Source organism: Siniperca chuatsi, linkage group LG10 (genome assembly GCF_020085105.1).
Source record: "Siniperca chuatsi isolate FFG_IHB_CAS linkage group LG10, ASM2008510v1, whole genome shotgun sequence".
Taxonomy (NCBI): domain Eukaryota; kingdom Metazoa; phylum Chordata; class Actinopteri; order Centrarchiformes; family Sinipercidae; genus Siniperca; species Siniperca chuatsi.
Window position 1 is genome coordinate 17,777,351 of NC_058051.1, and position 12,310 is coordinate 17,789,660.

Below are 12,310 nucleotides of genomic sequence, written 5' to 3' on the forward strand. Positions count from 1 at the left end.
ATATATATATATATACAATACATGCCGGAGTATATATATATATATATATATATATACAATACATGCCGGAGTACAACTTCCAGATCCAGACTGACAGAATGGTAATGGCGAACCAGCCTGACATCGTGGTGGTTGACAAACAGCAGAGGAAAGCCGTTGTGATTGACGTGGCGATACCAAGTGATGGCAACATCAGGAAAAAGGAACATGAGAAATTAGAGAAGTACCAAGGGTTCAGAGAAGAGCTGGAGAAGGCCTGGAAGTTGAAGGCAACAGTGGTGCCCGTGGTCATCGGAGCACTCGGGGCAGTGACCCCCAAACTGGAGGAGTGGCTACAGCAGATCCCTGGAAGAACACCAGACATCCCAGTCCAGAAAAGTGCAGTACTAGGAACAGCAAAGATACTGCGCAGAACCCTCAAGCTCCCAGGCCTCTGGTAGCGGACCCGAGCTTGAAGGATGAGACCACCCGTCGAGGGTGAAGGACGAAGTTTTATATATATGTCTATATATATATATATATATATATATATATATATATATATATATAAATCCCCGCCCCACAAATACATGACATAAACACACATTTTTGATGAGGATACCTCAAATTTGTTTTTTTAAAGAATTGTGACCAAAATAAGTACTGAGTGGGTAATAAATAGTACTGATTTGTAAATTAGGCTGATAATCTAACAGTAACATGTACTTAACACTAGATCTCTGGATCACTATATTTTAGAGGAAGGAAAACAGTTTCCAGTTTCCAGGTAATTGATTAGAGCTCACTGTTAATAGTGAACGGGAATTACTGGAATTAGTGAAGCTTATTTCTTCAACACAGAAACTGATGACTGTCTTTTACACTATTACACTGACAGTCAACTAATCACTACAGATGATGATAGGCCTTTACAGCAGACATTTTGACTTGTCATAGTAAGAAAACGACAGGTATTTTTCATACCTGCAATTTTCCTACTGTGACATGTCAAAATGTCCAGATTTGATGGTGATGTTTCAGTAAGCCCACACAGGTGATTTTGATTAGACCTCTTCTCAGGACTGTGTGGGCATGTACAGACTGTGCTTGATTCAAATCTTTTTTGTTGGAGTGGGACAAATTACACTTTTATCATTCTTATTAAATGTACATAGAGTTTAGTGACCTCATGTATTTCCCAGCATAGCTCGACACACCTTCAACCTGAAAATTGAAAGCACCTGTGTGGCTGTGCAGAGCCTTCAATAATCAACACTGACCAGCATTTTAAGTCGTCCTGGATAAGACTGTCTATCATAAATGTTAATTATGGAAATGTATTTATACTTAATAACAGTATTTGTTGTTTAACAAAATAATATAACCAAATCAGGGACTTGGTCACTAGAATTAAAAATCTCCTACACTTTATTTTGGATTATTTTCAGTTAACACATTGCAGTTACAAATGCTCGAAAACATGATGGAAAACATGTTTTTGTACTTTATACATTATTGAATATATATGTTTTCTATAAAAATACTGCTAAAATCCCACCAACTAGGTACGTATGAAACATTTGAAAATTTAGGCTTATCTCATGGAGGTTATCAGTGTCCAATTAGACTGTGTTGCCTGTGAATACAACAGTATGTTTACTTGCAAACATTCATAAAGAACACTAATCTCAGTTTGTGCCATCGTACAAATAAAACACAAATTCGTAAAGACTGAATACTATGGGAGCTTTAGTTTATTAAGGATTTTGCAGACTGTGAGACTAGAGGGTCGTTGTCATCAGCTGGTTTTTCAGTTCCTGACCTGCTGCAGTGATGCGGTTCTGTCTTTTGGCTGAAGATGGCACCATTTCATCAGCTAATTCACAAGTGAACTCTGGAGCCCACAATATCATGGTATGATCTAATAAGATTATTGCAATCATGCTTTCAGTGATGATAAGGTTAAGGTGCCTAATTTTTGTTTTTATAGCTGTAATCTTTCAACTGCTGCTATGTATTTTTCAGATGACTGGAATTCTCTGAGGCTTAGTGTGCAACCTACAATAATAAGGTTTCTCTCTTCATCTCTCACTATATTGTGTTGAGTCTCCTGCTAGTCCTATCTAGGTTCTGCATGGATGGGACTCTGTGGAGACAGTCCAGTTCTTTCAGTCACTGTTAACATTCCACATCAGTCTCCCTCCACACTGACACAGCTGATACTATCATGCAGAACTGGGTACGACGGCACAAACAGTCATCACTCACACACATGCATGCTAAAGTGCACATGAACACACACACTGCTGCAGACATGAAATTGCACACACATACAGAGGCATGATTCGGCAATCTTTGCCACAGTGATCACTGCTTTAGATAGTATTTGCAGGTGCAACAGTCACACAGACAAACACATGCACCTACAAACTCACTCACAAACACATACCCTCTGATTGCAGCACCACTGGCGTCACTCAGAATAGCATCAAACAGAGTGAAGCGTCTCTCTCTTTGGCAGCGTGCAGGTGCAGACCTGTCTGCTTTAGTCAGCCTATTTCACCATATTAACCCTCGTATATCACACTGTCACTGCAGAGAAAACAAGCAGAGAGGAGATCAAAACACAAGAAAGCTTTGTCTTGGTATGACAGTGACATCTTAATTTAAGGGAAAGTGTTTAGGTGTAGTGGATTTAAAGTTGCCTGTCCTCTTAAGACCTTTTTTAAATTTTTTTAAAATATTTTACTCAGCCAACAAGGGCATGTTTACATACATAGTACACTCTGGATGGAATCTATTATTTAGCTTGACACACACATATATTGTTTGACGTGTGCCATAGTATAATAATCTTGACTGATACTATCCCGGTGCATAATATTGTATTATCTTAACAATTAATGAAATAAGATGAAACTCCTTCAACAATATTAAAGCATACTGAAGGAAACCTCACCATGCAGTTTGTGGTTACAGAGATGTGTTGTCCTTTGTTGCTTTTGGCTGCCACTTTTAAAACATTTTTAACAATAGTTTTTCAGCAGCAGCTTCTCCACACTTCATACTGATTAAATCCTCATTGATGGGAGAAATAAGTTATGTTGTCTTTTTTTCTGTCACTACTGATAAGACTTTACTTTCTCCACCTGCATGTATCTGCTCCTGTGTACAGTCCACAGAGTGCAGTGTAGGAGGGGCTCCCTCTTATATTTATTGTTAGTTATTGCACCAGTGAGAGTAAAACAACATTAAAGCAACACTGTAACATTTTATATTTTCCATTGAGATGTTTCGCTTGTTAGTTAGATGTTAGTTACATTGGTTATTGTCCCAATTCTTAAGTTTTTAAGTTAGCATATTTTTTACTTTTTTTTGTCAACTTTTTTCAGTATTTTTCTTTGTGTGTCAATAGGTGATGCTACCAGTACTGCTACTATTTTACACCCTTATAATATTGATATCATGTGTTATGCCGATATTATATTTTCATATACTAATAAAAATATAAAGCTATGTCTGAATAAACACAATCTTCTAAGCTTTGAGAATTTATATTAAATTCAAAGTTGTGTCTTGTGCATTAAATTGTGTGCAAACTTTGTTTACTTTTGTTCGAAGAGCACTGTAAAATCCTAAGGTTCAAATTTGTGGTTGTGAGTGAAATGTCTCGACAATTTGGTACATGCATTTATGTTCTCTAGCACCATCACCTGGTCAAAATTTTAACTTGTCCAACACTTAGGTTTCAGTTTAAAACTAATGACATTCCCATCAGCCCCTGCTGCACATTGAGTTTAATGCTTATTAGTAAATGTTAGCATGCTAACACTCTACACTAAGATGGTAAACATGGTAAACATCCCTGCTAAACATCAGTGTGTTAGCATTTTCATTGTGAGCATGTTAGCATGCTGATGTTAGCATTTAGCTCAAAGCACCATTGTCCCTAAGTAAGCTACAGCCTCATAGAGCCGCTAGCTCTTAATCTTGTTGCTTTGTGTACAAATGTCCTTCCTTTTAAAATGTCTAACATACATTTGCTGACATGGTCTGTGTGATGTACTGTAATACATCACACATAATGCTGCTGACATGCATATGTAAACTATAAAATGTAACAAAGCCCAGTAATAGTTTTTACTGCTAACTTTTTAATTTGACATAGAGCATCAAAACACAAATGATGTAGCAATAACAATTCTGGAGGTGTGTTACAGAAATGACGCAAACTTGCGACCCTCCAGTTGAGGTGAAGAGCTCCTACCAGCCTGTGATGGAGTGCTTTGCTGAACTCCATGACTAACCATGTCCCCGGGCCTTCTATTGTCCCACAACACAGGGGCAAATACCTCCACCCCTGTTTTGCCCACTCGCCAGTACCCCCTCCTCTCCACTTACCCTGCCCCACCCTTGCATACTCATTCCCTTACCTCATCCCCCTTCCTCTGCTGCTCTTTCTTTCATTCATTTCTTTCCTTTGTACTGTGAGATGCAGAGAGGAAGAGAGGGATGGAGGGGGGACCTTTGTTGGCTTTCAGGTGGTTTCACATGAAAAGCCAGAGTACACACCTAGGTTGCCGCCACTGGCGACCCACGCCGTCTCACTTGCTTCCGCTGGGTATACCTGAGTTAGCCTTCAATTGCCTCTGTACAACCCAGGCATGCACAAATACAGACACAAGCACATTTGAGAGCGCTTGCATCTATAGGCATAGTGTGCACAAATAGACATTTTTGTCAACGTTTGGTCTATGGCTTAAATTGGAGGGGTAATGGTAGGTGTTGGATGTGCAGGGGTAGGGTGGGGAAGAGGTTTTGTGACTGGGGAGAGTGTGGGTGGGGCAGGGGATGTGGGTGAGGAGGTGAGGTGGGATGGAGTGTGTGTGTTGGGAGGGTTGATTGCGCGGCTACTTTGTCTGTTCTCTCCCTGAATGGACTCTTCTTGCTGCAAGGAGCTCAGGTAGCCTTGTGTGTGTGTGTGTTTTATTCCCAGGTAGACCACGGTGAGTGCTCTCAAGTTAGTGTCAGGTGTCAGGTAGCTACTTGTCTTTGTGTCTTCAAGGCTGCCGTTGCTTGGATAGTGTTTACAGCCCAGAGAGCACAGCGGAGAGAGGGAGGATGGGGGAGGAGAAGGGAGGGAGCACTAGCTTTGATCTGATGCAGACTGTTTGATAGCGTGTGTGCGAGTGAGAGAGTGAGTGTGAGAAAGAAGGAGAGAGAGGCAGAATACTTGCCTGATATCAGACAGAATTGTCAACTCATTACACTCCATTTCCAGTCAACTTAGTGGAGTCGGCGAATTTGAAGGTCTAGACCCAGGCAAGGAGAGTACGAGTGCATGCTTACTTTTTTAGTGGCATGTACAAATGTCTGCACACATGCTAACAACTGTGTGTGTGTGTGTGTGTGTGTGTGTGTGTGTGTGTGTGTGTGTGTGTGTGTGTGTGTGTTTTGAGCCATCCATTCAACCAAGGGCCAGAACAAGACTTTCCAGGGGCCTGAGAAGAATTTGATTCAACCTATCTATAAAGAGTGTGATTTGAACATTACTGACACACAGAGCTCATTAATCTAAGTGATAACGAAATATAACACACAGAATGTTTTATACAGACAGAAGGAGTAGTCAAGTAGCCGACGTGCCAATCCGGGAGTGAACATGATAAAACGAGTTGTCAGATGCTGCCAGTGTGTGTTGCCCTTAGCACTACTGGCATAAGCAATGTAGCATATTGAAAAGCAAGTGATTCTAAGCTACCAATCTGTGTTGACAACTAACTAAATTATCACACATTCCCACATCTGTCTAGTCATATATAGAGCTACAGATCCCTAAAACACACTATACAACTGAGCATCACCAGACAAAAGTGCAACACCAACACAGCATAACATCACAAGTATTATACAACAGGCATCATATCATTGCAGCTGACAGGTCAAACTAGTATTAATTCCCACATAGCATGCTACAGTGTTAAATAGTAGATATGATATTGTGTCACCAAAAAGTATCGACCTCAGAAAATAAGACCCTGACGGTGTATGGACTACATGGGCAGTCCACACCCCTCCCGTTTATTGGGAGTCAAACTTTTTCCACCTTACACATCAGGCAAACTTGTAGAGGCCATCTTTATTTCTATGTGAAGCAAGAAGGCATGCTGAATGTGAGATTAGCATAGTTTAGTAATTACTGATGCTAAGGGATCAATGGTAGCTCTGCTCAAAAATACACCTCCACTGCTGTGGGTTTAATGTGTTGTATTAAATCGCCTAGCTTTAACACATTTTGACAAAGGTTTAGTACATACAAATGTAGGCTATTTATTAGCCCTGTGCCTTAGAATATGCATGTCTTTATTCCAACGAACTACTTTATAAACTCATTTTAAAGACACATTTATCCTTTCTTTGGAGTGAAATCAGCTGCTGCAGTGTTAGATAGATATGCAAATTTGCATTCTCCCCCACAAGAGATAACTGGATTACACTGACTCACATTTAACCTTGCACACATCCATCAGAACTGTCAGAACAGGTGCAATTTGAACAAATGCGTAGCTTACTTTTTTAACAGAAAGGAGCACCAATAAGAGAGAAAGACAAAGAGACAGGCAGTAGACCAGACATGCAGGTTTTTACAGTATGTGTGTTTTAGGGCTCCCCCGAGGCCAGACAATTAAAGAGCATTTAAAAAGATGACAGAGCTCTGCGCGCAAGAAGGGGAGAGGTGGAGTTTGCAGGTGTATGAAGAGCATGTGCACGTTTGCATGCGTGCCCATAGGAATGTGTATGTGTGCCGTATGTTGGTGTACTGTAAGATCACGAAAGGTGTTCTTCTGATGCGTCTGTATATCTGCCTATTTGCATCTGAGGTAATGAATGCTTGTGCAAAGAAAAAAAAATACCACAAAACATCACCTGAAAACATTTCACACAACATTTTAAAACTGAAAATAGATAGAGAGAGCAACAACGGACATTCCACTACAAAGAGGAAGAAAAGAGAGAACAGAGAGAGAGAAAGAGAGAGAACATGAGAGAGAGACTATGTGAAGAACAGTTCTGAAAGAGTTTTTGTGGGGCCATAACAAAGGCCCCTCAGAAAACACAGTGGCATAGGAATGTTAATTAATTAATGAGAAACTATTCAGCCTACAGAGAATGGTGGAGAAAGAAAGACAGAGAAGGAGAGAGACACAGAAACAGACAGACTGGCCGGAGGGATAGACAACCTCAACGTGGTTGCAAAGACATAACTGTAAAGTTTTTATATATCAAATAGCATGGTGTGCACTTATTCTAGCTCCAGTTTCTGTGCAACTATGCATTTTTCAAGGCCTGTTTAGGCAATTTGCGTGTCATAAATTTACATGTTGCTATTTGTTCTTGGCTTTGCATGTAACATATTGCCGCTGTCGATTGAAAGCCTCAGTTCCTCAGTCTCAGCTTTCCAGGAACTAAGAAAACAGCCTTGTTTTCCACATTGACTATCATGCCCTTTTAAGATAATCCAGTGGGGTTTGAAAAGAGCCAAAGTGGTGGTCAGATTTTATCAACTCACGGAAGACCATGTAATCCCTCCACTAAAACATGAAAATCACCAAAACTGGAGTTATGAGGTGTGATTTAATGCTAACCCCATTAAGCATTTCCGCCAAAATGTCTCAAAAGTATTGCAATCATCAATTGGTGCAACATTTTCTATTGGAAAAATTATCTCATCTCCCCTCCCTACTGCAGCTTTTTACTGCTTAGCACTTTGCCGCTGGGAGATACACCTGAAATTTAACAAAATGACAGAATAAGGTCGGCGCTGCTTTGAATGGCAAGCCAGTTTTTCTTTCTTTGATTTAATATACAGTAATTATAGAATGCATCATTAGGTGGCTATGCAACATCCTGTACTTACAGGTGCACAGCATGTAAAGCTTATTTGCGTAACATATGAAGCAGAGAGTCTAATTTATAGCTCCTTAGTGTATCCAGAAAAGCATAGTTTTAATTTCAATATTAAGTCTACAAAAGCAAGAATGATGTGTATTAATAAAAGACAGGGAGATCGGATGAGATTATTTTCAAGATTCTGTGGAAAAGCTGCAAGTGAGCACAGATAGACTGTGAGATACAGATAGCCTTTAGCCCGAGGCAGCTGACACTTCTTCACAAATCCACACTCTTCTCTCAATAGACCGGAGTGTGTGTATGTGAAATGGATATGTGAGCTCCTCTGTGCCGGTCGCTCATAATCTGTTATTTTCTATGGGTGTCAATGTGCGTGTGCATACAAGCATGTATGTTTCTGCATGTGTGTGCGATCGCGACATTCCAGCAGCAGAAACCTGAGAAGGTGTGACTTACAAGACATTGGATTCTGCTGTTTCTGGGGACTGAGGGGTGCTGAAGTGTCAGAATTCCAATTTCCTCCAAACAGTCACTCCCAGTCACACACTCTGACCCTCTGCATCTCTCTCACACAGCCAAACACACTCTGTTGCCTTCATTCTTAACCTCCAGAGCTTGCGTTTTCCTCCTTTCTCTTTCAGCTATAAACACTGTCTCTCATTTTCTCTCAGTTCCATTCATAAGGTCCCACAAGAAGACATTTTGTCTCACACCACTGTACTGTATTGCCACCCCCTCCTCGTTGTTTCCCTTCCTCAAACTAAACACTCACTCTTTCTCTTCACATTGAGCTTCTAGGCAAAGTAAAACAGGGGGAAAGGAAGAGGGAGAAAGAGAAAGAGAGGGAAGAGTTTGAGAATCGCGGGCCCCTCCTACTTTCCGGAGATGCTCCAGCCCATCCCTAAATGGTGGGCCAATGAGGGTGGCTCATTCACAACTCATGCGCTCCTTCTACAATAGGTAAGGAGAGAGAGACAGAGAGAGCAAGAGATATATACAAGGAGAGAGAGAGAGAGAGAGGGAAAAAGAGTGACTGTGTTTGGGGGAGAAAGACGGTGAGGAAGTGAGAGGGAAGACAAGGAAGAGGGGAAAGAAGTTACAACAAAGTTAACCCCTGGGGATTAAGAAGTGACTGAGAGACAGGCAGAGAGGACAGATGAAGAGATAGAACTCATCACAGGGACAGATTTACAGTGTGGACAACCTGCACAGGAGAAAAAGGCAGTAAGTGGCTTTTGAACAGAGACTGGAGCTGGGAGAGGAGTATTTTGAAAAGCAAAGAATCATTGGAACCTCCTCACTTGATCAAAGCTGCCTCTTAAAACATCAGAAGAACAAAAGAGAGTGTGACAAGACAGAAATCCCTACAGGTGTAGATGCAGACAGGTGGACAGTCAGACATGTTGCCTGTGCTTCTGCTTCTCTGCGTGGCTGGAGGAGTTTGGGGGTCCGCCCCCGGAGTGTGGGGGTACGGACGGATCCAGGACAGGCAGGGGCAGGCGGCACCACTGTGCCCGTCTCTGTGCCAGTGTGAAGAAGATGGAATCTTCATCATGGTGGACTGCTCGGAGTTGGGACTATCATCTGTGCCACCCAACCTCAGCCCTCTAACCACTTACCTGTGAGTACAGTTGTGGACTTCCTGGGTGTATTATCTTGTCCCATTTCACTTTAGCCTTTCCACCTCCAGGCCTCTCACTGTGTCCTGACTGTTTCCTTGACCACAATCATCCTTTTCTTGTGTTTCCACTTTGTATCTCATCCCTAAGTCATTCGCCTTGATCCCCAAACTTCTTCACTCCCCTTCTCATTCATCATGGTTTAGAGACAATTTGTTTCATGTGAAAAATAAAAACGTGCCTGCCAATCGTGAGTCTTGATTGTTAATTTGTAATTGAAAAAAGCTAGACAAAACCCTTAATTCATGCTGCTAAATTACAGCTGGGATTACTCTTTTAAAAATAGAGCAGAAGGCAACAGTCGGTTGGATTTGTGACCAGGAAACAGCAGCAGAACCTGCATGTAGATAAAAACGGACAGGGCAGAGTGGGAACATGTGTGTGAGAGAGAGTGTGTGTGTTGACCACTATGGCAAATTACTGGACCACTTCTTTCAGTATCATGTTTCCGAGCACCAACTGGAGTCCCAGCGTGAGAGTGTGTGTGTGCGTACATGTATATGCCTTTGTGTGTGTGTGTGTGTGTGTGTGTGCAAGCTGCAAACACATGACACAAGCATGTGTTTGTGTGTGTGAATGAGGAAGTGCTTGAACACATATGTCTAAATGTGTGTGAGGTTTAATGACCAGTTTTATGCCACTAATCTGTATCTCACTGTTCACAAATAGAAATTGTTGGCATGTGACCTAGAAAAAACTAATTTAATTCTCTGTTTTCTTTTGCTTGATAACCTGACAAATTTGCCCTTTTGAAAGACTTAATTTGAAGACTAAAGAAAAGTTAACATCGTTTTTAAATATGATTTGTGAGAATGTATTTGAAAGGCTGGCTAAAGAAGTGGCACATACTGTAAATACAATCAAAAACATGATCATTAACATTACTCACCAACAGTTTTTACCATAACAAGTTGCAGGATTTAAGCCCACAGGGATTTTTAAGGGCAATAGGAGAAGCTTTGGACTTATGTAAAAGAAAGGAGATCTGAGTTTACACCACCCTGCTGTGGCTTACCGCCAGATCTTACAAATTACCTCACTGCGTAAACCTCTGAGGACAGATTAGAGACACTTTGTGATAACTGATATTGAAGTGATAGAAGTCAAATCCAGGAAACAGGGTGTGATAGAGCAGTTGCTCACTAGGGGCTCTACAAGTATTACAAGAGTGGAGGGACATAACTCGGAGGGAGTGAGGAAAAACCAACAGTTTGTGTAGCAAGTGACTCTAAAAGAGTCACATAAAGACAACTGTACTTGAATGATGCCCGACTTTTCGGCTGTCATGGGAGCCTGTGACGGCCAGATTTCACTGTGTTTATTTGAAAGTTTAAACACATGTAGAGTTTATGGAGTTGAAATAGGGTCACTAACTCCATCCACGAAGCACTCTACCTATGAGAACATCATGCGGTTGGCCCAACAATAGGGCACGTCACACAACTAAAGCCAGCACACATATGCTTAAGGATGAATTGGAGAGGGAGAGTGTTGAGCCTCTCTGTCCTCCTCTAAAATAAAAACAGTGATGACCTGAGACTCCCTCTGTAAAAGTCTACAGTGCTCTTAACTGCTCCACTACAGCCACACACACACACACACACACACACACACACACACAGACACACAGACACACACACACACACACACACACACACACACACACACACACACACACACACACACACACACACACACACACACACACACACACACACACACACATCATTCAATGCAAACACAAGAGTAATTGTTCATTTCCCCTCGTTACCTAACAGTGGAACTGGACCAATTAGTGAGTTTGAGGGCTGATTTAGAATAAGATAAATAAACTCTGCGACCAACCTCACACGCCCACACACACAGTGAAACACACATTACCGCAGTGTGGAGAAGAAGGGAATGTGGGACAGCAGGGGAGATGCCGCAACAAATTAAAATAGAGAATCACAGATTTCTTTTTTGCCTGGCTGATAAAAATCATCAAACACAAACAAAACAGCCTCCCCTTCCTAACCCTGCCCACATGCACACACACACACACACACACACACACACACACACACACACACACACACACACACACACACACACACACACACACACACACACATAACCCAGAGTCCAGGACAGCAGGCTAGAGTTTCTCATTTCGTCCTGGAGCATAAAAGGTTACAACAGCAGAGAGCCGTTCCAATCCTCACAAGGATCTGTCGAACTGTCCAGCACGCCCCGCTGTGCTGTGGAGGCTGGATTAGCCTCCACAGCCCATACTGTAGGCTGCCGAGGTCACAGGGATTTGCTTGGGAACAGTCCACATTACAAACCACACCACACAACGCTGTGAAAGTATATGACTTCATTCACCCGTGTCATCCGAGAGCTCTTCAAAGTGAGCACAACTGTACATGCTATAGTGAACAAGAGGGTATGATTCACTCTATTTTCTAGTGTTTATTTTCACATTTGGACAACCCCACTGCATATAGGTAGAGACATAATAGAATACTAATCAACAAAAACAATTGTACTATAACACCGAGGTGAATATAGGTTGACTCAGCAAAGCACTTCAACCATTCGGAGGCAAAGGTGCTCCGAGCCACTCAGAGCAGAGTGGGTAGAGATTTATGACAATAATCGTTTCCGTGGGCAACACATGAAATGAGCTGTCATGTGAGACGCTTCGAAAGACCTTCTCTTTGATATCAGATTAGAGAGGAAAGACAGTGCCCAAGGGT

At 41.7% G+C, this 12,310-nt stretch overlaps 1 protein-coding gene across 2 annotated transcripts in view; it reads left to right on the forward strand.

Moving 5' to 3' along the window:
- The first annotated feature begins 8,416 nt into the window (after positions 1 to 8,416).
- Positions 8,417 to 12,310, forward strand: part of LOC122882401 (leucine-rich repeat-containing G-protein coupled receptor 6) — a 37,846-nt gene continuing 33,952 nt past the window's right edge. Inside the window, exon 1 of one of the 2 annotated variants that reach the window (XM_044209731.1) lies at positions 8,417 to 9,511. In XM_044209731.1, coding sequence (XP_044065666.1) covers positions 9,267 to 9,511 — 245 coding nt within the window. In that variant the 5' untranslated portion in view covers positions 8,417 to 9,266. The remainder of the gene's footprint in view (positions 9,512 to 12,310) is intronic. The other variant, XM_044209730.1, reaches the window with a different exon arrangement.